At 43.5% G+C, this 15,275-nt stretch overlaps 2 protein-coding genes across 2 annotated transcripts in view; one reads left to right on the plus strand and one right to left on the minus strand.

The window, feature by feature from the left end:
• LOC131951279 (uncharacterized) overlaps positions 1-15,275 on the plus strand; it is a 132,653-nt gene that overhangs the window by 47,535 nt on the left and 69,843 nt on the right. The window lies entirely within an intron of this gene.
• On the minus strand, positions 5,263-14,543 carry LOC131951280 (dentin sialophosphoprotein). The gene is made up of 3 exons (XM_059313636.1): positions 14,444-14,543; positions 7,825-8,028; positions 5,263-6,604 (listed from the first exon to the last, which is right to left on the minus strand). Exons 2-3 carry the CDS (start codon positions 7,980-7,982, stop codon positions 5,479-5,481), a joined length of 1,284 nt encoding a protein of 427 aa, XP_059169619.1. The 5' UTR covers positions 7,983-8,028; positions 14,444-14,543; the 3' UTR covers positions 5,263-5,478.

Consider the following 15,275-nt stretch of genomic DNA (forward strand, 5'->3'; position numbering starts at 1 on the left):
CAGGGGTCAGCCAATACAGGATGTCAGCCAGGGGTCAGCCAATACAGGATGTCTGTCAGGGGTCAGCCAATACAGGATGTCTGTCTGGGGTCAGCCAATACAGGATGTCTGTCTGGGGTCAGCCAATACAGGTTGTGTGTCTGGGGTCAGCCAGGGGTCATCCAATACAGAATGTATGTCTGGGGTCAGCCAATACAGAATGTCAGTCTGGGGTAATCCAATACAGGATGTCTGTCTGGGGTCAGCCAGGGGTCAGCCAATACAGAATGTCAGTCTGGGGTCAGCCAATACAGGATGTCTGTCAAAGGTCAGCCAGGGGTCAGCCAATACAGAATGTCAGTCTGGGGTCAGCCAATACAGGATGTCTGTCTGGGGTCAGCCAGGGGTCAGTCAATACAGGATGTATGTCTGGGGTCAGCCAATACAGGATGTATGTCTGGGGTCAGCCAATACAGGATGTCTGTCTGGGGTCAGCCAGGGGTCAGCCAATACAGGATGTCTGTCTGGGGTCAGCCAATACAGTATGTCTGTCTGGGGTCAGCCAGGGGTCAGTCAATACAGGATGTATGTCTGGGGTCAGCCAATACAGGATGTATGTCTGGGGTCAGCCAATACAGGATGTCTGTCTGGGGTCAGCCAGGGGTCAGCCAATACAGGATGTCTGTCTGGGGTCAGCCAATACAGTATGTCTGTCTGGGGTCAGCCAGGGGTCAGCCAATACAGGATGTATGTCTGGGGTCAGCCAATACAGGATGTATGTCTGGGGTCAGCCAATACAGGATGTCTGTCTGGGGTCAGCCAGGGGTCAGCCAATACAGGATGTCTGTCTGGGGTCAGCCAATACAGTATGTCTGTCTGGGGTCAGCCAGGGGTCAGCCAATACAGGATGCCTGTCAAGGACCAGCCAGTTATCGGTCAATAAAAAAGTGCTGTGGGATCATCCAGGCACCAGTCAATACAAGACATCAGCCCTGGTAATGTGATAATGCTTGCTCTGGCATTTGCTGCAGACAAGAGGGCCAATTCGACAACTGCTCTGTCGTGTTAAACATTTTTTTTACACATAAATGTCATGATAATTTTTTTCTGTTGAGTTTTTTTGTGTATCAACATTTAGACTGGATACAAATTATTTTAATTTGTATGCTTGATATGTTATATGCCTGTGGATATTCGATAAATACACATATTGCCATTACGCGTCATCATAAAGAGTAGCCGTTTTATAGACTTGGTCTATCTTGGCATAGTAAAGTCTTGGTCTATCGTGACCTAGTTAAGGTATTAAGGTTGGGTCTGTCGTGCCCTAGTTAAGCATACAGTTTAGATGTTGTGTATCACTCTTGGAGTCGTGGTGTGGATAATCGCGCACACCACAACTTCGCATCCTTCCAGAGTTTCTTCCAGACATGTCTTTCGGGGGGGGGGGGGGGGGGGGGGGGGGGGAAGTCTACCGTCCCCCGAACGAGATAAATTTTATAAGGCAAACATACACTTTTACTAGTGTCCGCCCCCCCCCCCCCCCCCCCCCGAAAATTGTTGACCCCCCGCCGAAAATATCAAGTGACCCCCACCCCGGAGAAAAAAGTCTGGAAGAAACACTGCATACGTCATTGACTTCCGTTTCTAGCGCGTCCTTTAACCACGTGGCGCCATTGGCTGCCAGACTTGCAGGAATCCCATTGGCTGCCAGACTTGCAGGAATCCCATTGGCTGCCAGACTTGCGGGAACGAGTCTCTGATTACCTAAGCACGTCCCTACCAAACACCATGTTGACAAAGTCTCAGGCCCTCGGCTCGTGCCAATACAGAGGTAAACTTAGAGGTGAGCACACGGCGCTGATATTTTAATTCCCGACACCCTACAGGTAGCGCTAATGAAATTAACGTCATTATCTGGGTTCTATAATTACCTGCTTAGTTTAGCCCGCTGTATTCAGGACTGACGTCATATGTTTCCACCTTATCCGGTAGCTTTCACCTTGACCTTCTGCCCGAGTGTCTGTAGCTCTACCTGTTTACCAGCGCCATTGATCTATGACCAGGTGATAACCTTTTCATTTGTCTGTACAACTGCTGTTTGTAGATAGAACAACTGCTATTTTTAGAACTATTAGAACAATAAATGATTTTACATGGTGCAACTGTTGTTTTTGTACGAGTCAACTTTTGTTTATGCATTGATACGAATCAACTTTTGTTTATGCATTGATACGAATCAACTTTTGTTTATGCATTGATACGAATCAACTTTTGTTTATACATCTAGGAACCCCCTCCCTCAGTGATCTACAATTTATTCTCTATTAGAGCAAATGTTATGGAATCATTATTGGCGTGCCTGAATGTGTGTCTGTGTGTATGTGCGTTCAAGAGTGGCGTAAAGGGGTGGGGACACAAAACAGCCCTCCAGAACTCTAGGTGAGCGCTAAATTCGTCACGTGACTGCCTGTTCGCCGACGTCTTGTCTGCCCCCTGTCCGTCCCTCCCACAGAGGTGCCAGACGTGAAGAAGAAATACTGGCCAAGGCAGAAGGTAGGCGCCAAAAGGGCGCGTGTATGACACGTTGTTTTATTAAATTTTTTTGACAGCTCCCTCTCAGCTGACCAGATCAATGCCCCAGATCGTGGTTCACGATGCCAGTCTGTCTTGTTGGTACGGGTCGGTGGCTCATCAGGTCATCTAAACCTGGCACATCAGGTCATCTAAACCTGGTACATCAGGTCATTTAAACCTACTACATCAGGTCATCTAAACCTGGTACATCAGGTCATTTAAACCTACTACATCAGGTCATCTAAACCTGGTACATCAGGTCATCTAAACCTGGTACATCAGGTCATCTAAACCTACTACATCAGGTCATCTAAACCTACTACATCAGGTCATCTAAACCTGGTACATCAGGTCATTTAAACCTACTACATCAGGTCATCTAAACCTGGCACATCAGGTCATCTAAACCTGGTACATCAGGTCATTTAAACCTGGTACATCAGGTCATCTAATCCTGGTACATCAGGTCATTTAAACGTACTACATCAGGTCATCTAAACCTGGTACATCAGGTCATCTAAACCTACTACATCAGGTCATCTAAACCTACTACATCAGGTCATCTAAGCCTACTACACCAGGTCATCTAAACCTACTACACCAGGTCATCTAAACCTGGTACATCAGGTCATCTAAACCTACTACATCAGGTCATCCAAACCTACTACATCAGGTCATCTAAACCTGGTACATCAGGTCATTTAAACCTACTACATCAGGTCATCTAAACCTGGTACATCAGGTCATTTAAACCTACTACATCAGGTCATCTAAACCTGGCACATCAGGTCATCTAAACCTACTACATCAGGTCATCTAAACCTACTACACCAGGTCATCTAAACCTGGTACATCAGGTCATCTAAGCCTACTACACCAGGTCATCTAAACCTACTACACCAGGTCATCTAAACCTAATACATGAGGTCATCTAAACCTACTTTATAAGGTCATCTAAACCTACTACATGAGGTAATCTAAACCTACTACATCAAGTCATCTAGACCTACTACATCAGGTCATCTAAACCTACTCTACCAGGTCATCTAAGCCTGGTACATCAGGCCATCTAAACCTAATACATGAGGTCATCTAAACCTACTTTATAAGGTCATCTAAACCTACTACATGAGGTAATCTAAACCTACTACATCAAGTCATCTAGACCTACTACATCAGGTCATCTAAACCTACTCTACCAGGTCATCTAAGCCTGGTACATCAGGCCATCTAAACCTAATACATGAGGTCATCTAAACCTACTTTATAAGGTCATTTAAACCTACTACAGAGAGCAAGAGAGTTAGAGGGAGAAAGAGAGAGAGAAAGCGATGCCACGCGTAAAGTGAGATAAAGTCTCAAGTTAAAAAACAAAAACAAAAATGAGAGAGGAAAAGCATTTTCTCGCCATTACCCCCTCCCCTACCCCACCACATTCCGCCGGATTTAATCAATAGATCGATAAATCAGATTTTCAATCACGCGGTTTTTAATGAAAAGTTTCTCCACCCTGTCTCTCCACCTTTCATTAGACACATGACACTCAATATGGTGCTATATGTGACATCTGCATTTAACACATCACTCAATATAGTGTTGTGTGTGACATTTGAATTTAACACATCACTCAATATGGTTCTATGGTGCTATGTGTGACATCATCTCATCACGCCATACTTGGCCGGCCATCTAAGACCGTCATAGAACAAAAATCCCCATATTCTCTGTGTCGCACGCTATCACTTTCTATTTTTTCTGTCGCTGCGGGCCCAAAAGGCGTGGCGCTTATCCGTTTATTTTTTCTTGTTCGGCGGGGGCTGGGGCTCTGTCAGCGTGAAGAGATGCTCTCAAATTCTATTAGATGTGGGGGTGAGGGCAGTAGCGTAGCGAGGGGGGGGGGGGGGCGGGGGGGGGGGCATATGTCCCCGGGCGCCGACCTTAGGGGGCGCCAAAATGGGTTGGAAAAATAAATTGAAAGGTTGAGGGGGGTGCAAATCGAAATCTCGAGGGGTGGGGGGGGGGGTGCAAATCAAAATCTCGAAGGGGGGGGGGGTGCAAATCGAAAAGTTTGTCCCCGGGCGCCGGGAGGGTCGCTTCGCCTCTGGGTGAGGGTGGGGGGGGCTTGTCTGTTGGGCTTGTGGGGTATTTTGGACTTGTCTCTTGGACTTGTCTCTTGGACTTGTCTCTTGGACTTGTCTCTTGGACGTCTCTTGGACTTGTCTGTTGGACTTGTCTTTTGGACTTGTCTTTTGGACTTGTCTCTTGGACTTGTCTTTTAGACTTGTCTGTTGGGCTTGTGAGGTCTGTTGGACTTGTCTCTTGGACTTGTCTCTTGGACTTGTCTCTTGGACTTGTCTCTTGGACGTCTCTTGGACTTGTCTCTTGGACTTGTCTCTTGGACTTGTCTTTTGGACTTGTCTCTTGGACTTGTCTCTTGGACTTGTCTTTTAGACTTGTCTGTTGGGCTTGTGAGGTCTGTTGGACTTGTCTCTTGGACTTGTCTCTTGGACTTGTCTCTTGGACTTGTCTCTTGGACGTCTCTTGGACTTGTCTCTTGGACTTGTCTCTTGGACTTGTCTCTTGGACTTGTCTCTTGGACTTGTCTTTTGGACTTGTCTGTTGGGATTGTAAGGTCTGTTGGGCTTCTGAGGTCTGTTGAACGTTGTAAGATAGAAATCTACTTTTGAAGCAACAAAATAAGAATAGCTTGTGTTGGTGTCAGTGCTGCTTTTATTATAATGAACTTTTGTTCACAGTGAGACCCTTATTACCCGGTAAAACGATGTAAAATGATGTGCTATGCCCTTAAAACCAAGCATAATGAAGTTCTGTAAAACCCTATAGTGAAGTGATGTGCTATGCTCACAGCTTCCCTTATTAGCCGGCTTAACAAAGTACTGTTGACAGTGCAGCCCGGTCGACTCATTTTGCCCGTTTTCTCAAGGTAAGCAACCAGTTACGTCGAGACGCCCGAGGGTCCAGCATCCTCCTGCCCCGGGTCCCTGCTAGTTTCAATCGTTTCCTGGCCCGACCCCAGCCCAAATCGTCCCGGGCTGTGTATTCTGGTGGTTCAAACGTGTTTTTCAAACTACGCGCTCTATAAGCGCAACTGTTACAGCAGGCAATTTGAATGGATTCAGTGCCAGATCCGCTCCAGCCGCAAATGTAACAGGCGCTGACGCAACTTGTTTCCCTTAATAGTGTACTAAGGCTCCATGTGTCCCTGCTGTCCTGGCTGTCCTTGCTGCCGCTGCTGTCTCTGCTGTCTCTCAAGGTCTTCGGAAAGTCAGCGAGACTTTCACAGTCCTCAAACTCTTCTGTTTGGGAGCTTACATTGTGCAGGTCACTTTCCTCTGGTGGATCTAGAATGGCCTTGTTGGAAAGCTGGGTGACGTCACTGCTGTTGGACAGCTGGATGACATCTCTGTTGTTGGACAGCTGGATGACGTCACTGCTGTTGGACAGCTGGATGACGTCACTGCTGTTGGACAGCTGGATGACGTCACTGCTGTTGGACAGCTGGATGACGTCTCTGCTGTTAGACAGCTGGGTGACATCTCTGCTGTTGGACAGCTGGATGACGTCACTGCTGTTGGACAGCTGGATGACGTCACTGCTGTTGGACAGCTGGATGACGTCACTGCTGTTGGACAGCTGGATGACATCTCTGTTGTTGGACAGCTGGATGACATCTCTGCTGTTGGACAGCTGGATGACGTCACTGCTGTTGGACAGCTGGATGACGTCACTGCTGTTGGACAGCTGGATGACGTCACTGCTGTTGGACAGCTGGATGACGTCACTGCTGTTGGACAGCTGGATGACGTCACTGCTGTTGGACAGCTGGATGACGTCACTGCTGTTGGACAGCTGGATGCCGTCACTGCTGTTAGACAGCTGGATGACGTCACTGCTGTTAGACAGCTGGATGACATCTCTGCTGTTGGTATTTACTGTGAGATCTTGTTCAGTGTCGCCCAGTATTATCTCATCATCTGGCCCGAGATAGGGGACACCCACAAATTGTCTCAAGTTAACATTTACCGACCTAACGAGGCGGAGGAAATTCAAAAGTAGTGCGATGTAAATCAACTTGTAAACAGAACAATGGAGTGTAACCAGAACAACTCATTAAACACACACAAGTTAGACTACTACTTAAACACACACACACACCACAACAACCACACAAGTTAGTACACTACTTACACACACATCACAACAACCACACAAGTTAGCACACTACTTAAAAACAAACACAACAACCACACAAGTTAGCACACTACTTACACACACACAACAACCACACAAGTTAGCACACTACTTACACAAACACACACACCACAACAACCACAAAAGTTAACACACTACTTACACACACCACAATAACCACACAAGTTAGCACACTACTTACACACACCACAACAACCACACAAGTTAACACACCACTTACACACACCGCAACAACCACAACAACCACACAAGTTAACACACTACTTACACAAACAACCCACAACAACCACACAAGTTAACACACTACTTACACACACCACAACAACCACACAAGTTAACACACTACGTACACACACCACAACAACCACACAAGTTAACGCACTACTTACTCAAACAACCCACAACAACCACACAAGTTAACACACTACTTACACACACACCACAACTACCACACAAGTTAGCACACTACTTACACACACCACAACAACCACACAAGTTAACACACTACTTACACACACACCACAACAACGACACAAGTTAACACACTACTTGCACAAACAACCCACAACAACCACACAAGTTAACACACTACTTACACACACACCACAACAACCACACACGTTTACACACTACTTACACACACAACATCCACACAAGTTAGTACACTACTTACACACACACCACAACAACCACACAAGTTAACACACTACTTACACACACACCACAACAACCACACAAGTTAGCACACTACTTACACACACCACAACAACCACACAAGTTAACACACTACTTACACACACACCACAACAACGACACAAGTTAACACACTACTTGCACAAACAACCCACAACAACCACACAAGTTAACACACTACTTACACACACACCACAACAACCACACACGTTTACACACTACTTACACACACAACATCCACACAAGTTAGTACACTACTTACACACACACCACAACAACCACACAAGTTTACACACTACTTACACACACCACAACAACCACACAAGTTTACACACTACTTACATAAAAACAATACTGACTACTACCATTTGTTCACCATTTATCCAAGGTTGTTGTTGTTGTGCCGTTTGACACAGTATGGGTTTAACCTCAGCTGGTGTTCGTTCTCTGCCGTCCCACGTGTGGAGCAACCACTCAATGAAACTCCACAAGTACCACATCTCAACCAGTGCTCAAAGTCAATGGCACAAAATGTAGCTGTAGTGTCTGAAACACAAAAACAAACCATTTTGTCAGTCGGAACGTCAAGCAGTCGGTAGTCCGAGTCTGAAAGTTTGTCCAAGTCAAGTAATTGTGTGCCAAGTGTTTTAGTGATTGTTTGTGTCAAGTGTTTCAGTGGTTGTTTGTGCCAAGTGTTTCAGTGATTGTTTGTGCCAAGTGTTTCAGTGATTGTTTGTGTCAAGTGTTTCAGTGATTGTTTGTGTCAAGTGTTTCAGTGATTGTTTGTGTCAAGTGTTTCAGTGATTGTTTGTGTCAAGTGTTTCAGTGGTTGTGTCAAGTGTTTCAGTGATTGTTTGTGTCAAGTGTTTCAGTGGTTGTTTGTGTCAAGTGTTTCAGTGATTGTTTGTGTCAAGTGTTTCAGTGGTTGTTTGTGTCAAGTGTTTCAGTGATTGTTTGTGTCAAGTGTTTCAGTGGTTGTTTGTGTCAAGTGTTTCAGTGATTGTTTGTGTCAAGTGTTTCAGTGGTTGTTTGTGTCAAGTGTTTCAGTGATTGTTTGTGTCAAGTGTTTCAGTGATTGTGTCAAGTGTTTCAGTGATTGTTTGTGTCAAGTGTTTCAGTGATTGTTTGTGTCAAGTGTTTCAGTGGTTGTTTGTGTCAAGTGTTTCAGTGATTGTTTGTGTCAAGTGTTTCAGTGATTGTTTGTGTCAAGTGTTTCAGTGATTGTTTGTGTCAAGTGTTTCAGTGATTGTTTGTGTCAAGTGTTTCAGTGATTGTTTGTGTCAAGTGTTTCAGTGATTGTTTGTGTCGAGTGTTTTAGTGATTGTTTGTGTCAAGTGTTTCAGTGATTGTTTGTGTCAAGTGTTTCAGTGATTGTTTGTGTCGAGTGTTTTAGTGTTTGTTTGTGTCAAGTGTTTCAGTGGTTGTTTGTGTCAAGTGTTTCAGTGATTGTTTGTGTCAAGTGTTTCAGTGATTGTTTGTGTCAAGTGTTTCAGTGATTGTTTGTGTCAAGTGTTTCAGTGATTGTTTGTGTCAAGTGTTTCAGTGATTGTGTCAAGTGTTTCAGTGATTGTTTGTGTCAAGTGTTTCAGTGGTTGTGTCAAGTGTTTCAGTGATTGTTTGTGTCAAGTGTTTCAGTGGTTGTTTGTGTCAAGTGTTTCAGTGATTGTTTGTGTCAAGTGTTTCAGTGGTTGTTTGTGTCAAGTGTTTCAGTGATTGTTTGTGTCAAGTGTTTCAGTGGTTGTTTGTGTCAAGTGTTTCAGTGATTGTTTGTGTCAAGTGTTTCAGTGGTTGTTTGTGTCAAGTGTTTCAGTGATTGTTTGTGTCAAGTGTTTCAGTGATTGTGTCAAGTGTTTCAGTGATTGTTTGTGTCAAGTGTTTCAGTGATTGTTTGTGTCAAGTGTTTCAGTGGTTGTTTGTGTCAAGTGTTTCAGTGGTTGTTTGTGTCAAGTGTTTCAGTGGTTGTTTGTGTCAAGTGTTTCAGTGATTGTTTGTGTCAAGTGTTTCAGTGGTTGTTTGTGTCAAGTGTTTCAGTGATTGTTTGTGTCAAGTGTTTCAGTGATTGTTTGTGTCAAGTGTTTCAGTGATTGTTTGTGTCAAGTGTTTCAGTGATTGTTTGTGTCAAGTGTTTCAGTGATTGTTTGTGTCAAGTGTTTCAGTGATTGTTTGTGTCGAGTGTTTTAGTGATTGTTTGTGTCAAGTGTTTCAGTGATTGTTTGTGTCAAGTGTTTCAGTGATTGTTTGTGTCGAGTGTTTTAGTGTTTGTTTGTGTCAAGTGTTTCAGTGGTTGTTTGTGTCAAGTGTTTCAGTGATTGTTTGTGTCAAGTTTTTCAGTGATTGTTTGTGTCAAGTGTTTCAGTGATTGTTTGTGTCAAGTGTTTCAGTGATTGTTTGTGTCAAGTGTTTCAGTGATTGTGTCAAGTGTTTCAGTGATTGTTTGTGTCAAGTGTTTCAGTGGTTGTGTCAAGTGTTTCAGTGATTGTTTGTGTCAAGTGTTTCAGTGGTTGTTTGTGTCAAGTGTTTCAGTGATTGTTTGTGTCAAGTGTTTCAGTGGTTGTTTGTGTCAAGTGTTTCAGTGATTGTTTGTGTCAAGTGTTTCAGTGGTTGTTTGTGTCAAGTGTTTCAGTGATTGTTTGTGTCAAGTGTTTCAGTGGTTGTTTGTGTCAAGTGTTTCAGTGATTGTTTGTGTCAAGTGTTTCAGTGATTGTGTCAAGTGTTTCAGTGATTGTTTGTGTCAAGTGTTTCAGTGATTGTTTGTGTCAAGTGTTTCAGTGGTTGTTTGTGTCAAGTGTTTCAGTGGTTGTTTGTGTCAAGTGTTTCAGTGGTTGTTTGTGTCAAGTGTTTCAGTGATTGTTTGTGTCAAGTGTTTCAGTGGTTGTTTGTGTCAAGTGTTTCAGTGATTGTTTGTGTCAAGTGTTTCAGTGATTGTTTGTGTCAAGTGTTTCAGTGATTGTTTGTGTCAAGTGTTTCAGTGATTGTTTGTGTCGAGTGTTTTAGTGATTGTTTGTGTCAAGTGTTTCAGTGATTGTTTGTGTCAAGTGTTTCAGTGATTGTTTGTGTCGAGTGTTTTAGTGTTTGTTTGTGTCAAGTGTTTCAGTGGTTGTTTGTGTCAAGTGTTTCAGTGATTGTTTGTGTCAAGTGTTTCAGTGATTGTTTGTGTCAAGTGTTTCAGTGATTGTTTGTGTCAAGTGTTTCAGTGATTGTTTGTGTCAAGTGTTTCAGTGATTGTGTCAAGTGTTTCAGTGATTGTTTGTGTCAAGTGTTTCAGTGGTTGTTTGTGTCAAGTGTTTCAGTGATTGTTTCTGTCAAGAGTTTCAGTGATTGTTTGTGTCAAGTGTTTCAGTGATTGTTTGTGTCAAGTGTTTCATTGATTGTTTGTGTCAAGTGTTTCAGTGATTGTTTGTGTCAAGCTGGGCTAGATTGGCTCAGGGATGTATTACACTCAGGTACCCATTAGAGCTAGATGGGCTTATGTATTACACTAAGGTACCCATTAGAGCTAGACGGGCTCATGTATTAACTCAGGTTCCCATTAGAGCTGGATGGGCTCATGTATTACACTCAGGTACCCATTAGAGCTGGTTGGGCTCAGGGATGTATTACACTCAGGTACCCATTAGAGCTAGATGGGCTCATGTATTACACTCAGGTACCCATTACAGCTAGATTGGCTCAGGGATGTATTACACTCAGGTACCCATTAGAGCTAGATGGGCTCAGGGATGTATTACACTCAGGTACCCATTAGAGCTAGATGGGCTCAGGGATGTATTACACTCAGGTACCCATTAGAGCTAGATGGGCTCATGTATTACACTCAGGTACCCATTAGAGCTAGACGGGCTCATGTATTACACTCAGGTACCCATTAGAGCTGGATGGGCTCATGTATTACACTCAGGTACCCATTAGAGCTGGTTGGGCTCAGGGATGTATTACACTCAGGTACCCATTAGAGCTGGATGGGCTCATGTATTACACTCAGGTACCCATTAGAGCTGGTTGGGTTCAGGGATGTATTACACTCAGGTACCCATTAGAGCTAGATGGGCTTATGTATTACACTAAGGTACCCATTAGAGCTAGACGGGCTCATGTATTACACTCAGGTACCCATTAGAGCTGGTTGGGCTCAGGGATGTATTACACTCAGGTACCCATTAGAGCTAGATGGGCTCATGTATTAACTCAGGTTCCCATTAGAGCTGGATGGGCTCATGTATTACACTCAGGTACCCATTAGAGCTGGTTGGGCTCAGGGATGTATTACACTCAGGTACCCATTAGAGCTAGATGGGCTCATGTATTACACTCAGGTACCCATTAGAGCTAGATGGGCTCAGGGATGTATTACACTCAGGTACCCATTAGAGCTAGATGGGCTCAAGTATTAACTCAGGTACCCATTAGAACTGGATTGGCTCAGGGATGTATTACAAAGGTACTCATTAGAATTGGATGGGCTAATGTATTACACTCAGGTACCCATTAGAGCTAGATGGGCGACTGTATTACACTCAGGTACCCATTAGAGCTAGATGGGCTCAAGTATTAACTCAGGTACCCATTAGAACTGAATTGGCTCAGGGATGTATTACACAGGTACTCATTATAACTGGATGTGCTCAGGGATGTATTACACAGGTGCCCATTAGAACTGGATGTGCTCAGGGATGTATTACACTCAAGTACCCATTAGAGCTAGACGGGCTCATGTATTAACTCAGGTACCCATTAGAACTGGATTGGCTCAGGGATGTATTACAAAGGTACTCATTAGAATTGGATGGGCTAATGTATTACACTCAGGTACCCATTAGAGCTAGATGGGCGACTGTATTACACTCAGGTACCCATTAGAGCTAGATGGGCGACTGTATTACACTCAGGTACCCATTAGAGCTAGATGGGCTCATGTATTAACTCAGGTTCCCATTAGAGCTAGATGGGCTCATGTATTACACTCAGGTACCCATTAGAACTAGATGGGCTCAAGTATTAACTCAGGTACCCATTAGAGCTAGATGGGCTCATGTATTAACTCAGGTTCCCATTAGAGCTAGATGGGCTCATGTATTACACTCAGGTACCCATTAGAACTGGATTGGCTCAGGGATGTATTACACTCAGGTACCCATTAGAACTGGATTGGCTCAGGGATGTATTACACTCAGGTACCCATTAGAAATGGATGTGCTCATGTATTACACTCAGGTACCCATTAGAACTGGATTGGCTCAGGGATGTATTACACTCAGGTACCCATTAGAGCTAGATGGGCTTATGTATTACACTAAAGTACCCATTAGAGCTAGATGGGCTCATGTATTAACTCAGGTTCCCATTAGAGCTAGATGGGCTCATGTATTACACTCAGGTTCCCATTAGAGCTAGATGGGCTCATGTATTACACTCAGGTACCCATTAGAGCTAGATGGGCTCAGGAGTGTATTACACTCAGGTACCCATTAGAACTGGATTGGCTCAGGGATGTATTACACTCAGGTACCCATTAGAGCTAGACGGGCTCATGTATTAACTCAGGTTCCCATTAGAGCTAGATGGGCTCATGTATTACACTCAGGTACCCATTAGAGCTAGATGGGCTCAGGGATGTATTACACTCAGGTACCCATTAGAACTGGATGTGCTCTTGTATTACACTCAGGTACCCATTAGAACTGGATTGGCTCAGGGATGTATTACACTCAGGTACCCATTAGAACTGGATTGGCTCAGGGATGTATTACACTCAGGTACCCATTAGAACTGGATGTGCTCATGTATTACACTCAGGTACCCATTAGAACTGGATTGGCTCAGGGATGTATTACACTCAGGTACCCATTAGAGCTAGATGGGCCTATGTATTACACTAAGGTACCCATTAGAGCTAGATGGGCTCATGTATTAACTCAGGTTCCCATTAGAGCTAGATGGGCTCATGTATTACACTCAGGTACCCATTAGAGCTAGATGGGCTCAGGAGTGTATTACACTCAGGTACCCATTAGAACTGGATTGGCTCAGGGATGAATAACACTCAGGTACCCATTAGAGCTAGACGGGCTCATGTATTAACTCAGGTTCCCATTAGAGCTAGATGGGCTCATGTATTACACTCAGGTACCCATTAGAGCTAGATGGGCTCAGGAGTGTATTACACTCAGGTACCCATTAGAACTGGATTGGCTCAGGGATGTATTACACTCAGGTACCCATTAGAGCTAGATGGGCTCATGTATTAACTCAGGTTCCCATTAGAGCTAGATGGGCTCATGTATTACACTCAGGTACCCATTAGAGCTAGATGGGCTCAGGGATGTATTACACTCAGGTACCCATTAGAACTGGATGTGCTCATGTATTACACTCAGGTACCCATTAGAACTGGATTGGCTCAGGGATGTATTACACTCAGGTACCCATTAGAGCTAGATGGGCTTATGTATTACACTAAGGTACCCATTAGAGCTAGATGGGCTCATGTATTAACTCAGGTTCCCATTAGAGCTAGATGGGCTCATGTATTACACTCAGGTACCCATTAGAGCTAGATGGGCTCAGGAGTGTATTACACTCAGGTACCCATTAGAACTGGATTGGCTCAGGGATGTATTACACTCAGGTACCCATTAGAGCTAGACGGGCTCATGTATTAACTCAGGTTCCCATTAGAGCTAGATGGGCTCATGTATTACACTCAGGTACCCATTAGAGCTAGATGGGCTCAGGAGTGTATTACACTCAGGTACCCATTAGAGCTAGATGGGCTCATGTATTACACTCAGGTACCCATTAGAGCTAGATGGGCTCAGGAGTGTATTAAACTCAGCGACTAGCTGGACTACCAGTTCTAGATTCTAGTCGGTGCACGCTGTTTGACTGGCTGTGCCTAAGTTGGAAATTTTGTGAAGTGTTTTGTTCTAGCCACAAGATACACAATATTACCAACGTAACATACCTAAGGCTTGTATTGAAGCACGCGGACACAGATAACTTTCAATCAAGTTGTAAGTTGTTATGGCTGCCCTCTGTTGTTCCAATGGTGGTGCGGAGATCCCAAACGTATCCCAAACGGTGCTAGAGAGTTCAGTGCGTAACATTCAGTAATTCTAACTCGTCGTTATGGGTGCAAGAAGCAGTTAAATTAAAGTATTTTATGAACAAGTCTTTCAAAGAGTTACAATCAAGGAAAGAATGATTAAAAATACATTAATAGCAAGCTTTTATATAATTATGCATATTTTTAAAAACAAATATAAAGAAAAAAGTATGGGTCACTTTTAAAATTTTAATAAAGGTATTCAATACATCATTAATTTAGTGATCCACGCTTTTTATTTTATTTATTTAAATAGTAGTGCATTGTGATATAGGCCTACTTCAAGAAAATGATTTACTTTCTACTTTTTAGTGCATGATTATATAAAGGCGTGTTATTAAAATGTTTTTATTCATTTATTTTTTAATACGTAATCATTTTGTATGACTAAAAACAATGGCATACCAAATGAACACAAACACAATGCGTATAATAGAGCAGCAAATAATACTTTATAGGAAAAACTAATTCTTAAAAACTAATTAAGCATCCAATTATGTCAAATTTGATGTCAGAATTGATTGTCATTGGATTTCGACCCACGTGCTAAGTTTAAAACGAATCGGTTCGTTAGAAGTGATCGAAAATCACGACAGACAAAAGGAATTAAGGGATGTAAACCACAGTATTTTCATCACACACGACAAAATATCATCAGTACCTTATGTTGCATAAAACAGAACATTATGCT

This window comes from Physella acuta, unplaced genomic scaffold (genome assembly GCF_028476545.2).
Source record: "Physella acuta isolate Inbredline_101_S28 unplaced genomic scaffold, ASM2847654v3 ptg000806l, whole genome shotgun sequence".
NCBI lineage: Eukaryota > Metazoa > Mollusca > Gastropoda > Physidae > Physella > Physella acuta.